Source organism: Pteronotus mesoamericanus, unplaced genomic scaffold (genome assembly GCF_021234165.1).
Source record: "Pteronotus mesoamericanus isolate MK-2021 breed Mesoamerican mustached bat unplaced genomic scaffold, CSHL_Meso_final scaffold_54, whole genome shotgun sequence".
NCBI classification, from domain to species: domain Eukaryota; kingdom Metazoa; phylum Chordata; class Mammalia; order Chiroptera; family Mormoopidae; genus Pteronotus; species Pteronotus mesoamericanus.
This window is the reverse complement of record NW_026555321.1, coordinates 17914898-17927741: the sequence shown is the minus strand read 5'-3', so window position 1 is coordinate 17927741 and position 12844 is coordinate 17914898. Positions and strand designations below refer to the sequence as shown.

Here is a 12844-nt window from a genome sequence, read left to right as displayed (position 1 = left end):
GAGGATTTGTGTTAAAGCCTCCAGCAGTTTCTCTGAATCACTGACTCAAACTCTCTCCCTAATTCTGGGCTACCCACCCCTCGCTCTCCACCCCGCAAAGCTCTGTGGGGTTGGATAAGAAGGGGCAGGAAGAGTGGGTATATTGTGAAGCAGAAGCAGATGACAGGTCCTTGGGACCACCTCCCTTTCTTCATTCCCCACCTCCCTCCTTGTGCCCTCTCACTCCTTAGAACCCAGCTTCCTCTTGGTGACATCAGACTCCAGCGCTCCCATAAACAGGCGAGCTGGGCTCCACAATCTGGACCTTTCCTTACTGGTTCCCCCAGCATGTCTGAAACCGTACACACTCACATAGCTGAACAGTTAGGGGATGCTTGCCATCATGGGTGTTACCCTCCGGAGGGGAATTCACTCTGCATTTTAACAGACAAATTGGAAGCCTCCAAATCCACCTGCATGAGCAAGGAGATGGGAGGCCTTTGCTCCCCATGACCTCCTGGGTCGTTGCAAACATCACCCTGCTAGGCCTGTGTTCTGGGGAGTTGGAACCAGCTGGGGGTCTGCCTGAGCTCCAGTTACTCCCATGGCTTTCTCTGCCTGTGCCCTTGTATGATGGACAGTACTGCCATGCCCCAACTCCAAGGGACACCGCCGCATGGTGTTCTATAAGCATGGTGCCCTTTGGAGCTGGGCAATGCAACAGCCCCAATGAAGGGGATGAGGATTAAATGAGACAGCATATGGGAAAATTCTACAAATTACTCCAAGAACATCTGGCGAGCTCTCTACCACCAGAAGCCAGCCAGCACATAGCACTAACCTGAGTAACAGTAACAGTTTCCATTGATTGAAAGCTTGCTATGGACAAAGCACACGCAACACATCTCTTGGCTTATATAATCTTTACAGAGCCATCTGAAGTAACTACATGTTATCCTTATCCTCATTTTATAGATGAAGAAATTGAGGCCTAGAGAGATATCCAGGCACATGGGAGACATGCAAGAAATAATAACAATAATTAGCCTTTATTGAACTTTTACTATGAACAAGGCACTGGGCTAAGTACTTTATATATATTAACCGTTTTGATCCTTCCAACAACTCCATTTTACAGATGAGAAACCTGAGGTTAAGTAAGTACATGCTTAAGAAGGACTTACTGGAATCAAGAAGATTATGAAAAATAAAAATTGGTTGCTATAGATGCAAGTAGGCCTGTGGATCCGGAAATTATGGAAACAAAGCGTGGTTATCAGAAGCTTGTGGTGCCTGTCCAAGTCACACACAAGAACAGACGCAGGATCTAGCCACTTCACATACAGCTTCGTCCGAAGTTGCTCTAAGCTGACACAGTTTCTGAGCAAGGTGGATGGAGTTGCAGTTTGGCTGCCCTCAGGTATCACATGTCATGCCCTCCTCCACTCTGCCCTGCCAGCTGGGCCTTCAGACAGAGGGAGGGCTCATTCCATTCGCCCATCTTCACAAGACTCATCGTTCCCACAGGCTGACAAAGCCCATCCCCGCGATCATGACCCTGGACCGCCATAAGCCCATGCGCATACTTGGTAGCCGTTCTTTCTGCTGGTGTCTGGGGGCTACACAGCCTGCACCATCCGTAGGCCACCTCGTCCAGGTCATTGTGCCCCCAAGAAACAATCAACCCCTGACTCCTCTCAGAAGCATCTAACAGGCCTGACGCACGAGGCCTTGCCAGTGTTCATAATATTTAGCGCTGTACTCCGGGGCCAGGCCGAGGGTGCTGGGCCTTCTCTCAGGCCACAGGATTCACACAGAGCCCGTGCTTATCCTCCCCTCAAACATCAGATTATCTCTACAGCTATTTGCAGCTCTTGCCACCTGGCCGTTTAGCAGTTGCCTGAGAAGCCCCAAAGCTGTCTGTTCCTGTCCTGAAGTTTGTATGAGCTTCTGCCATGGAGCAGATACAAATCCTTTCTGGGCTGATGCCAGGACACCCCCAAACCCTGCTGCACCCCCCCCCCAACACGCCATCCCCCGCCACACACACAGAGCTGAGGGAGGCATCTTCCTTAGCTTTGGAATAACTCTCAAAAACCCACTTGGTGTTTCCAAATCCTTAGCAACCTATTAAGTTTACCCCAGTCACACTCCTTGCCCATTTATCTGTTAGCCATCCTCTCTCACTGTGAAGAGAGAGCACAGTTCCTTCTAGCCATAAAACCTAGAAATTCGGGAGCAAGCCAGCTGGAGAGGAAGAGATTCTCATGAAATTCTCTTTAAAACTCCAGCTGCCCTGGTTTTCCCTCTTCCCTTCCCCCTCTCCTACCCCCAGGGGGCCCCAAAGAGTCAAGAACACAGAATTCCAAGGCTGGAAGAGCCTCAGGGGTACATCTTACAGTAAAGCACGTCTTCCAATAACAGCGGCAAATACCTACACAGCGTTTACTCTGCCAGCTGCTGCTCTGGGTGCTTCATGAAGGCCATGCATCGTGACAGCAGCTCTATGAGGTGGATGCTATTATCACCGTCCTGAGGAAACCAAGGCACCAAGGAGCTAAGTGACTTGCCCACCTTCATTGACACAGCTAGGATGTGGCAGAGTTCCAGCATCCATGCCTGACTGCCTCTCCGCAGACAGCACCATTCCCTGAGGTCAAAGAGAGGACGTCAGTAGCCCTGGGACCCTGGCTGTTGAGCAGAGCAGGAAGCTCTTCTGCAGCCTGACTTTGAGGAATATGCCAGGAGTGCGGTCTTGCAGAGCTGGAGTTTCCATACAAAGCTCTTTCGTTGATGGAGCCCCTGTCATGTGCTGTGCTAAGCACTTGTTTCTTACAAAAGCTTTGAAGTGGGTGCTGTTAACGTTGTGCAGATGTGGAAAACTCACTTCCCAAAGTAGTTCAGGAGGCATCTCATGCTATACTGTAGAGTGGTTGTTTAAAGATAATGATATTTTACAAAGATGATACACGTGCTAATCACATTGTATCTTTTTCCAAGGTAGCTATAAAATATCCACTGTCTATTACATGCCTGTAATTATTCTTAGATTATCACAGCAGGCCCCAAAAGTGAATATTATTATCCTTATTTTTCAGATGAGGAAACTGAGGCTTATAAATATTGAGTATACCGCCCATGGGAACTTAGGAAGCAGGAGAGTGAAGATTCAAATCTAAATATGTCTGATTCCAAAGTCTAAGCTCTTTGAATCACCTCACTTAAAAGACAAACACACACACACACACACAAACACATAACACATACATGCACACATCACACATTCATGTTGTTCCTGGTCCTCACATTCTCTGGATTTGGCTAGAAAGCAGGGCTAGTCTCGTGGGAAGGCATGGCCGTGTTCTGCCCTGTGGTGATGAAATTTGGTCCCTATAAAATTGCACCCACAGGAATTTCATACACAGATCTTTCTGTCCCCAAATTCCTCTCCAGATCAGCCCCCTGGTAATTGCCCAAGGAATGTTTCAGGTTTTTTTCATGTCCATTGAATTTACTGAGGCAAGATTTCTTTTCATAGCCCCACAAGGCGCCTGTGGATTTGTCTGTGCCCACGGCCACAAAGGCAATGGAGAAACCTCTAAGGAAGTTGTGAATCTGTGTGTGAGCAGCTCTAGAGCAATTCTTAGGGCAGAGTGGAAATGCTCAAAAGTCAGGGGGATTGGAAGAGGAAAGCTCCATGAGGCCATGCAGTGGTGCTCTGGGGTCAGCGGGAGGAGGGAGGCTGAAGAGGTAAGAGAAAGACGCAGCAGGTGTGTGGGGGTTGGGGAGGACTCAGTTATCTTCCTAAAATCTTGCCAGTAATGGGTTCCACTCTGGACATGTTTGAACAGCTCTGAGCTCAGACTGTAAAAGTCCATGTAAAGTTCATTATTTTATTTGTCTTCAAGATGCTTCTACGGACACCGTATTCATTTCTTTCTCAAGTCCATAGAAAATTCCTTTAAAAAATTAGTGCTGGATACAAAAACTGGTGAAATCCAATTAAGGTTTGTATTTGAGTTGATGGTGTTGAACTACGTCAAATTCCTGGTTTTGAGCATTGCCATAGTTAGGTAAGATGTTACCACTGGGTGAAGCTGGCTGAACGTAGATAACGCAGGAACTCTCTGTGTTATTTTTGCAACTTCTTGAGTGTCCTAAACTATTGCAAAATAAAAAGTTATGAAACTGAAAGAAGTACCAGAAAGAACATCACTTTCCCTAAAACAATGGCCTATAACTCCTCTGATGGCAACAGTTCTGTTGCAGGACAAGTCTCTCATTTTCCGTTGGCTACCAGGAAGCCCAGAGCCACATTCAAAAATTCACTCTAGAAATACAAAGCCCTATGGCCTATATATTCATGTCAAATGCTGACTTTCTATGCTTTTGTATTTCCCTGCTCCTGACTGTTTATCCTTATTTATATTTTAGCATTATTTTATTGTACATATATCTTGTGAGTTACTTCAAATCCTTTATGGAAAGGAATAACGCATAAATATGCAAACTGATAAATGACTGGCATAGCTAGTTTATGAGACGGTCGTGTGCTTTAAAAAAAATATTATTTAGGAATGCTGTTTTATTGTGCCCTTAAAGCACTTACTTGGTATCAGTTTCCCCTCCCGCAATAAGATTTTGCGCTGAGAGCCACGCGTCGGTCTCCTGCTCACTGAGGCTTCCGGCCTTGGGCAGGGGTCCGCCAGCCAGAGGACACTGCTAATGAGCAGCCTTAATGGGCTGACATGGTTACAAGGACACTTCCCTCAGGCAGGGCCAGTCTGGTTGTCATTCTGCCTGCAGTTCCACCACCACAGGTGCCTCTAGAAGTTGGAAGTTTGGGGTCCATGAGACATCCACTACTCCAAAGCAAATACTCCTCTGAGGAGGGGTGTGGTTTTAACAGTTAAAACCTAGAGAGAAGCACCTTGGAAAAGCGCTTTAGGAAAGTGCCCTTTGTGAGCAACTGTGAGCCACACCCTGCTCCATGCAACAGGCCATCATCATAGTTAGTGCCACCGTGGGCTCACTCAGAAATCTCAGGCGGCGCAATGCAAAGCAAACACAGAGCTTCCTATTCACCTGGACAGGAGGAGGGAGCCAGCCAGCCTCCCAGCGGAGGTTGAACACCACACAAGCCCTTCTATCCAGCCGTGAACTAGCAGAGCGGAAAGGGCGTGATAGCTCTGAAGGAAAATATCCAGCTCTGCCGCTTATCGGTGATGGGCCCTTTAACCAGTATTGTCTTCTAATGAGCCTCAGTTTTCTTATCTGTAAAATGGGGTAAGAGCCCAATCCACAGACTTATCATAGGGTGAACATGCAATAAAGGGTACAAAGGGCCTAGCATAGTGTTTGACACATTGCTGGCATTCACAAATGTTTAATCATTGTCCCTTCTTCAAAGATAATAATAAACATCTATTATGCGGCTTGTGCTATGCTAGGTTGTAGGAATACAAAAATAAAGAAAATAACGTCTCTGCCCTTAAACGGATGACAATTACTGTTCATAGGACACTCACTATGTATGTCATTTTATTTAGGCCTCACAGCAGCTCTCTGAGGTTGGTAATAAATCACTCGTTCCCATTTTACAGATCAGGGCTGTCATCTGCTGAGAATGGTGGCAACACCTCTCAACTGCCCTGAGGATGGCGGGGATCGAACATTGGGAAGAAGCTCTTGGGAGGGAGTGCACAGCATCACTGTGGGGGTGCAGTGGGCTCTCTTTACATGGAAATTTTAAGGAAACCCTGGGAGACCTATTGAGTTGGGAGGAGAGCCATCTGGTTGGAGCAGTCCCAGCCAGGGCCTGGGGGGATGGGTTCGAGGATGCTGAGCACCTTCTATGGCCTTTCTTCCCCATGGCTCCCTGGCTTTCGTCCCTGCAGGTGCCTGCAGCAGCAGCCTGAGGAGAGCCTGCCCACGGCTAGCATCATCCTCTGTTTCCACGACGAGGCCTGGTCCACCCTCCTGCGAACCGTGCACAGCATCCTCGACACAGCGCCCAGGGCCTTCCTGAAGGAGATCATCCTCGTGGACGACCTCAGCCAGCAAGGTGGCTGTGGGCTTCCTCCAGGCTCCATCAGGTGGGAGGGAATCCTGGGGGGGTTGCCATGCAAACACGGGGGTACAGAACCCGTTTAGGAAAAGTCCCTAGAAGCAGACTTCCAGATGAGAATTCAGGTGCAGGTAATTCATTACCGAAGAGCCCCCCAGGGCAACCAGTGCAGAAGAGGGGGAACGGGACAGAAAAGGCGAAGCAGACAAGCAGGGCAAGAGTCTCAGGAGGGTCGCTCCAGCCTTCCCCTGGGCTCTCTCCCCGGGCCCCAAGCTCCTCACGGTCCGACAAGCTTCTGCCCAAGACACTCAAGAATCATGAGGTATGGCTACTTGGTGAACATCCCCTGCCTTGCAGACACTGGTCAGAGCATCTGACACGTGTTAGTCATTAAATCATCCTTGTTTGTTCAACCTGATTCACTCACTTCTCAGAGGAGGAAGCTGGGGCCCGGAGAGAAGAGCTGACCAGGGCTGAGTTACGCCAAGAGCAGAGGAGTCAGGCCCAGAGCCCAGACCTGTAGAACCTGCTCGAATGTTTCCACCAACAGGAAGCTCACCACTGGGGACCAGCCCATTGCGTGGTCAAGTCCCTAAGAGAAAATGGAGACAGAGAAACCCCCTGCCCGACTTCTGGGTCACTGGTTCTCAGACTTGAACGTGTATCAGAATCACTTGGCAGGCTTGTGAAAACACCGATTCCCAGGCCCATGCTGAGAGTTTCTGGACCTGGTATTTGGCTCAAGAATGTGCATTTCTAACAGGCTCCCAGGCGGTGCTGATGCTGGTGGTCCATGGACCACACTTTGAGAACCACTGCTCTAGTCTTTGGGTGGGCCTTGGGGACTACAGTCCTGGCTCAACTCAATGGCCTACGGAAGATATTCCTGGCCTTGTGGCGAGATCAGACTGTTCCAAGAGAAGCGGAGATCTGGGAGAGGACAGAGAGGGGACAGGACAGAGTGGCCAGGTGCCTCTGTTAGTTCTTCCTAGGTTTCTCATGCTGGGAACTCAGCCAGCCTGGCCATGGCAGTGAGTCAGACTGGCCAGAGGCCACGGGAGCACATGGGGTTATGGAAGTGTGCCTGGCTGTGTATTAGGCAGGGCAAGTGCGCAGGTCCTGGGCTGAGCTGGGTTGGCCAGTGACGGTGCCCAGAGAGACTCTCTATACCGTCACAGGGGGCAGAGTATTCTCAAGAGCACATGTGTGGTCCCTCCCCCATCAGCTGATGAAGCGTATTATTGTCACTGTCCCCCCAGGAGACTTCTTGTTTCCTTTCATGTGTAGAGGCAAAGGAGCTGGGCCTCGGGGCTGTGAGCTGCTTCCAGTGTCCTCAGCTCCTTCTGCTTTCCATGTAGCCACGCTTGGTGTGTGGCTTTTGGCCTCATGATCACTGTGAGGCTGCTCCACCTCTGAGCATCACGTCCATGTTCGAGGCAGGAAAAGGACAAAAAAGCAGGCAGGCAGAGGCCAGTCAAATTTAGAAAAATTCAGAGAAAGAAGAGTTTTTTTCCAGAATCCTCTTATTTAGTATATTTCTCCTGGAACTGGATCCACCACTAGCTACCACTAGCAAGCAGCAAAGATGTCTTGGCAGGTGAGTTTTTAGCTGCCCTGAACAAAAGCAAGTTTCTGTTAGTGAGGAAGGTGGAAGGGGAGAAGGAATGCTGCTGACAATGGTAGCAATGCTCAGTGCAGCGGCGTCACCGAGGGGCGGGTTCCGAGGGACGGGTTCTCAGACGTCCAAGTTCAGAAATTTTAACAGCTTCATTAACAGGGGTCCTTCTCTAGGGAATGGACTTGGAGCTAACAAACTTACCAGAAAAATGAATACAAAGCAATAAATCAGCACAATTTTTTACCTCTGAGAAACGCAACAGTCAAGTGGTAAGAGGTTGTACTGACCACAAGCCTGTCGGTTCCAGGACAGCTCAAGACGGCTCTCAGCGAATATGTGGCCAGGCTGGAGGGAGTGAAACTGCTCAGGAGCAACAAGAGGCTGGGCGCCATCAGGGCCCGGATGTTGGGAGCCACCAGGGCCACTGGGGATGTGCTGGTCTTCATGGACTCCCACTGCGAGTGCCACCCGGGCTGGCTGGAGCCCCTCCTCAGCAGAATAGCTGGTGACAGGTAACACCCCCTGAGGACCGGAGCCAGAGGTGGGAGTGCGAGTCGTTCGCAGGCTCAGCCACTCGCAGATCATCTATCTGTCGTTGAAAAAGACAACCACTGGAGAGAGATATATTCCTTAGGGCTTTTCATATGTTTCAGGCTTTTAAGCAGCACAGAAGTAGAGTCGAAAGGGAGGTTACCCAGTCCATCTGCCTTGTTTTATAGATACAGAAACTGAGGCTTAGAGAACAGCTTCTATTAAGTTGCAAATACCCCTGGGAAGGGTCACAGTTTACCATGGTTATCACTCCCTGTGATGAAAAGGCAGCAATTTTAATCAAGGTTGTCACATAACCTGGGAAAAAGTCTCTAAATGTTGCTAGATTACTCTCCCCTAAGAATGAAGCATTAGACACTGTGATTGCTAAAGTTCCATGGAGAACTAGCATTCTTTGGTTTTTTGGTTTATACAAAGGGGTCTTTAATTTTCTAACAGAGGGCAGCCCTTGAAATGTGAAGTTGGAGAGGGCTGCACCACATACCCTTTAGCCTAACATTTAAAGTTTTTGTTGGATTGTTTCTCTGTTCTCTTTTCCCCATCTTGCTGTCATTCTCTCCCTAGTTCCTTAATCCACTCACGGTTCCTAAACATGTCTTGTCAACCAGCTCCCTCCATCTGAACGTCCCACTCAAGAAAACCCAAACATGGTGGTGGCTAGTTCATCTCGGACCACCTCTGGCATGCCTTGGGCTCGAGGAGGCCTGTCACACCGTAGGAGGGCAATAAATGGCTGTATTTGATGATGTCCAGCCAGACAGGGCTGACACCAGAACCAAGCCCAGGGCTTTTATTCTTTTACTCCTTCCCATGGTACATGTTGATTGTCTCATTTGACCTGGGGTTGGCCACACATACAAAAAAAAAACACAAAAAGTCTGAGCAAGGAGGTAAAAGTGTTAGCATTTCACCAAATGGAGATAGTTTTAAGCACCATGAAGTAAATTGTTAATAGCCCAGGATTCCTTTCTCATAAGGAATAATCAGAACATGAATGAAATCAAGAAGGATTAATTGTGCCTAGTTCCATGACACAGATTACTGCCCACTCCTGGCTGACATCTCACAAGAACAGGAGACATGTATAAATTTAGCGCTAGGACTAGGACGAGGCCGCCAGCTTAGAGTCTGTTCTCAAAATCACAGAGTGGAACCTAAATTTGATCCCGCCCACATCCCATCTAATTCCCATCTTGGTATCACAGATGGATGGTGCTCAGAGAGGCTTTTAAGATCACCTGGTCCTATATCATGATTTCACTACTGAAAAAAGTTCAAAGAGGGCCAATGGGTCAGAGAGAACAGCCACTTGACAGCTAGGCTGTTCTCTATGCTCCTTTATGCATTTAGGAACCTAGGAGTTAATATTGTTAAGCCTTATGTATGTATAATCCTAACAGACTCTTTTCATATACACCCTTCAGTGACCCCCCGTGAAATGCTTTGGGCAGATATTTTTGCTTCCATTTCACAGAGGGGGATCGGGGTTCAGAGAGGTGACCAGGTATGCAAGGGCAGGCAGACACTTTGTAGCCAAGTTAGGTATTCTGACTCTGGGTCTACTGCTCTTTTCATTGTATATGAATTTATTTTTAAAGAATTGGAGAAGCTGATCTGGGAGAAACATTGAGTCATCCCCACCCCTGGTTGTGAGACATGTGTTAAAACATTGATTAAAATCAGTCCTTCATGACGTCTGCTTCTCCCTTTGGCGCCCTTTTCACAGATCTGGAGATTTCTCACCCGAGCCAGAGCGAGAAAGACTTGGCAATACCTTTGTTTCCCCAGTTATAAATAAAATGGGGCTTCCTGAGAAGGCTGCCATAGTTAAGAGGTGGTGAATCCATGAAATTCTAATTTCCTGGGCTCTTCCCCTCCCTTCTTTATTAAACTTTCTCCCCATGTTCCCTCTCTCTCTCTCTCTCTCTCTCTCTCACACACACACACACACACACATACTCTCTCTCTCTCTTTCTCTCTCTCTCTCTCACACACACACACACATACTCTCTCTCTCTCTTTCTCTCTCTCTCTCTCTCACACACACACACACAGTCTCTCACACACACACTCTCTCTCTCTTTCTCTCTCTCTCTCACACACATACTCTCTCTCTCTCACACACACACACACACACACACTCTCTCTCACACACACACTCTCTCTCTCTCTCTCCCTCTCACTGGCCTCTGGTCCTTGAATGACCCTGGCTTGGCTTGCAGTTCATGTCCCATACCTCACTCACAGCTTCCTGGGCACTTGGTTTCCTCTGGCCCCAGGGTTCGGCTTGCAGGCCCTCACAGGTGAGGGTCTGAAAGAAAAGCTGCCTCACCTGGGTCTGAACTCTCATCTCTCTCTACTATACACAGCGGTGTTCTGTGAGCTGTGGCCTGGGACAGCGTCCCCTTTCAAGGTCTGCTTCACTGCCCCAGGGTCCTTGTTCAGACATTGCCTCACCTCCTGCAACACAAAATGGCGGAAGCCACTGCGTACGCATCCTAATAGCGGCTGCTCTTTGAGAAAACAAAGGGGCCCCAGCTGCCTCAGAGGGTCCTGGCCAGAGACATCTGTCACCAGGTGAGGACCTATGGCCCCCAAAGCAAGGAAAGGTCTTTAAGAGCTTTCATTAAAAGGGCATAGTGGAAATAGTGAGTAAACAGTGCAATACACCATAAATCAACTATTTCAAAATCATTGCTTTCTCAGGACCCTGGTCAGAGAATTCAGGGCCTGGTTACTAGCCCTGCTTCCCTGCCCACGGAGCAAGTCTGCCAATAGCCGCGTGGCAACATGGTATGAATGGGTAAAAGGAGTCCCTTCCTCATGACGCTTTACTCCCGTTCCTCAGAACCTTTGTCACAATATACTCATTTTGTTAGAACAAGACACTTTCATGCTACCTGCCAGAAAATTAAGAAATAAACATGCAAATTCACAGTGCCTAGGGTAGTTGAGGCATTCTTTAGGACGGGCACTACACTGCCTTCAGAGCTGTGCCTCGCAGCCCCGGACAGTTTCCTCAGGAGCAATTGTTTTTAAGGCAGTCTTAGGATGTGGTGATTGGTAGCTGGATTCTACATAAAGTAACAAGGATGAAAATCTAGAGTAGCTGTCATGGTAGCTGCCAGCGGCTTTGTGCTGACTGCCAGCCCGAGTACCCAAGCCAAGGAATGAGAGTCATGGCTCAATTAAAATGAAGATTTCCAAGGAGAAAGAGCCAGTCCCGAGAGAAGTGCTAAAAAGCAACACTGTCTTAGGGGTGATGCCAGTTCAAGAGGCTGTCCAAGCTGTTTCCCACTTGAAGATGGGGCTGGTCCCCTGTCTTCGAGACTAGTTGTGAGGTCACCCAGTGTGCCGAGCAAAGCAAGGAGGGGCAAGGAACAGACTGCCTCCCACCTCTGCTCTTCGAGGAGTTAAGTGAGGGAAGGCAGTCTGAAATATCCCATGTGAGTGTGAGTGTGTGTGAGTGTGTGTGCGTGAGTGCGATTGTGTGAATGCATGAGGGCAAGTGCGTGTTGAGGAGCAGCAGGGCACCCAAGGTGCCTCCCAGCCCAGCCTCCTCTGGGACTGATGCCCCGAGGACACTCTCCAGCCCCGTCTTGCTCCGTACCCCTCGGCATGACAGAGCCCCGGGAGGCTGGCTCCTGTCCTGGAGTCACGCCTGAGCGGCAAGAGCTCTGGGAAGAGAGAACTCAGAGCGTCGTGCTTTTTGGTAGAAGAAGCTTTTTGCAAACACCACAAAACTTGATGCACTTCCCAAATGACCTTACATCTCTCAGGCCCAGAGGAACATCCAGGCCCAGGAAAAAAAAAAAAGATGAAATGAATGAGGGCTTAGTCTTTCTGGTGGTAAAAGGGTCATCTGCTAAGGCTGAAACTGCCATTAGCCTTTGAATCTCTGGCAGGTGATTTGTTAGTTGACCTGATATGGCCTGAGGGTTTGTGCCCCTCTTGCCATTCACATGTTGAAAACCTAACCAGGTTTCTAGGGCTTAGAGAAAGGAAGGGTTCAGGAAGCTGTGAATGAAGTGTGGTATGACCCAAAATGGTCAAATCTCAGAAGACAGGGGGGACAGGAGGAGGAAGCCAAGCCAGGATCGGTAGTCCAGTTAACCAGTCTTTGTTGGCAGCTCCAATGCCTATTTGTCTTTTGAAATCCAAACACTTGTCCTCCTGGAGCTTAGAAAGGCTTAAGAAAGGATTCACCTTTTATTTACCTGAGAGTTAAAACTCAATTCATAAGCAAGAGAAGGAGGGAGTAGGCAGACGCTTCTAGCTCCTTCCAAGCCAAATGGGGTAGCTTTGCTGTTTTACTTTAAATGATTTCCAAGAACACTACTCACATGTGTAGGTATGAAACCCAAAGCTAAATAGAAGACAGTTTGGGTTTTTTAAAGTCACCATTTCTGAGTCACTGGACTGCAGTTACTCCTTAATTCCGCCCTGATTAAACAGCCTCTGTGGTCCATGGGAATAAAAACCAAAGCAGAAAGCTTTTCACCCCCTTCGTTGACATTTTATTCTTCATCTCTTTCCAAAATGTACTCAGAGAGACTCATGATTAATCACACATATGTCTGGTTAAAAATAGAAAGAAAAGGAGATTTCAGAAAGGAAGAGATGGTATT

At 48.4% G+C, this 12844-nt stretch overlaps 1 protein-coding gene across 1 annotated transcript in view; it reads left to right on the top strand.

Annotated features, from left to right (window-relative positions):
* GALNT15 (polypeptide N-acetylgalactosaminyltransferase 15) overlaps positions 1-12844 on the top strand; it is a 43250-nt gene that overhangs the window by 12123 nt on the left and 18283 nt on the right. The window contains exons 2-3 of the mRNA XM_054595410.1: positions 5877-6043; positions 7972-8176. Of these exons, the coding sequence (XP_054451385.1) occupies positions 5877-6043; positions 7972-8176 (372 nt within the window). The remainder of the gene's footprint in view (positions 1-5876; positions 6044-7971; positions 8177-12844) is intronic.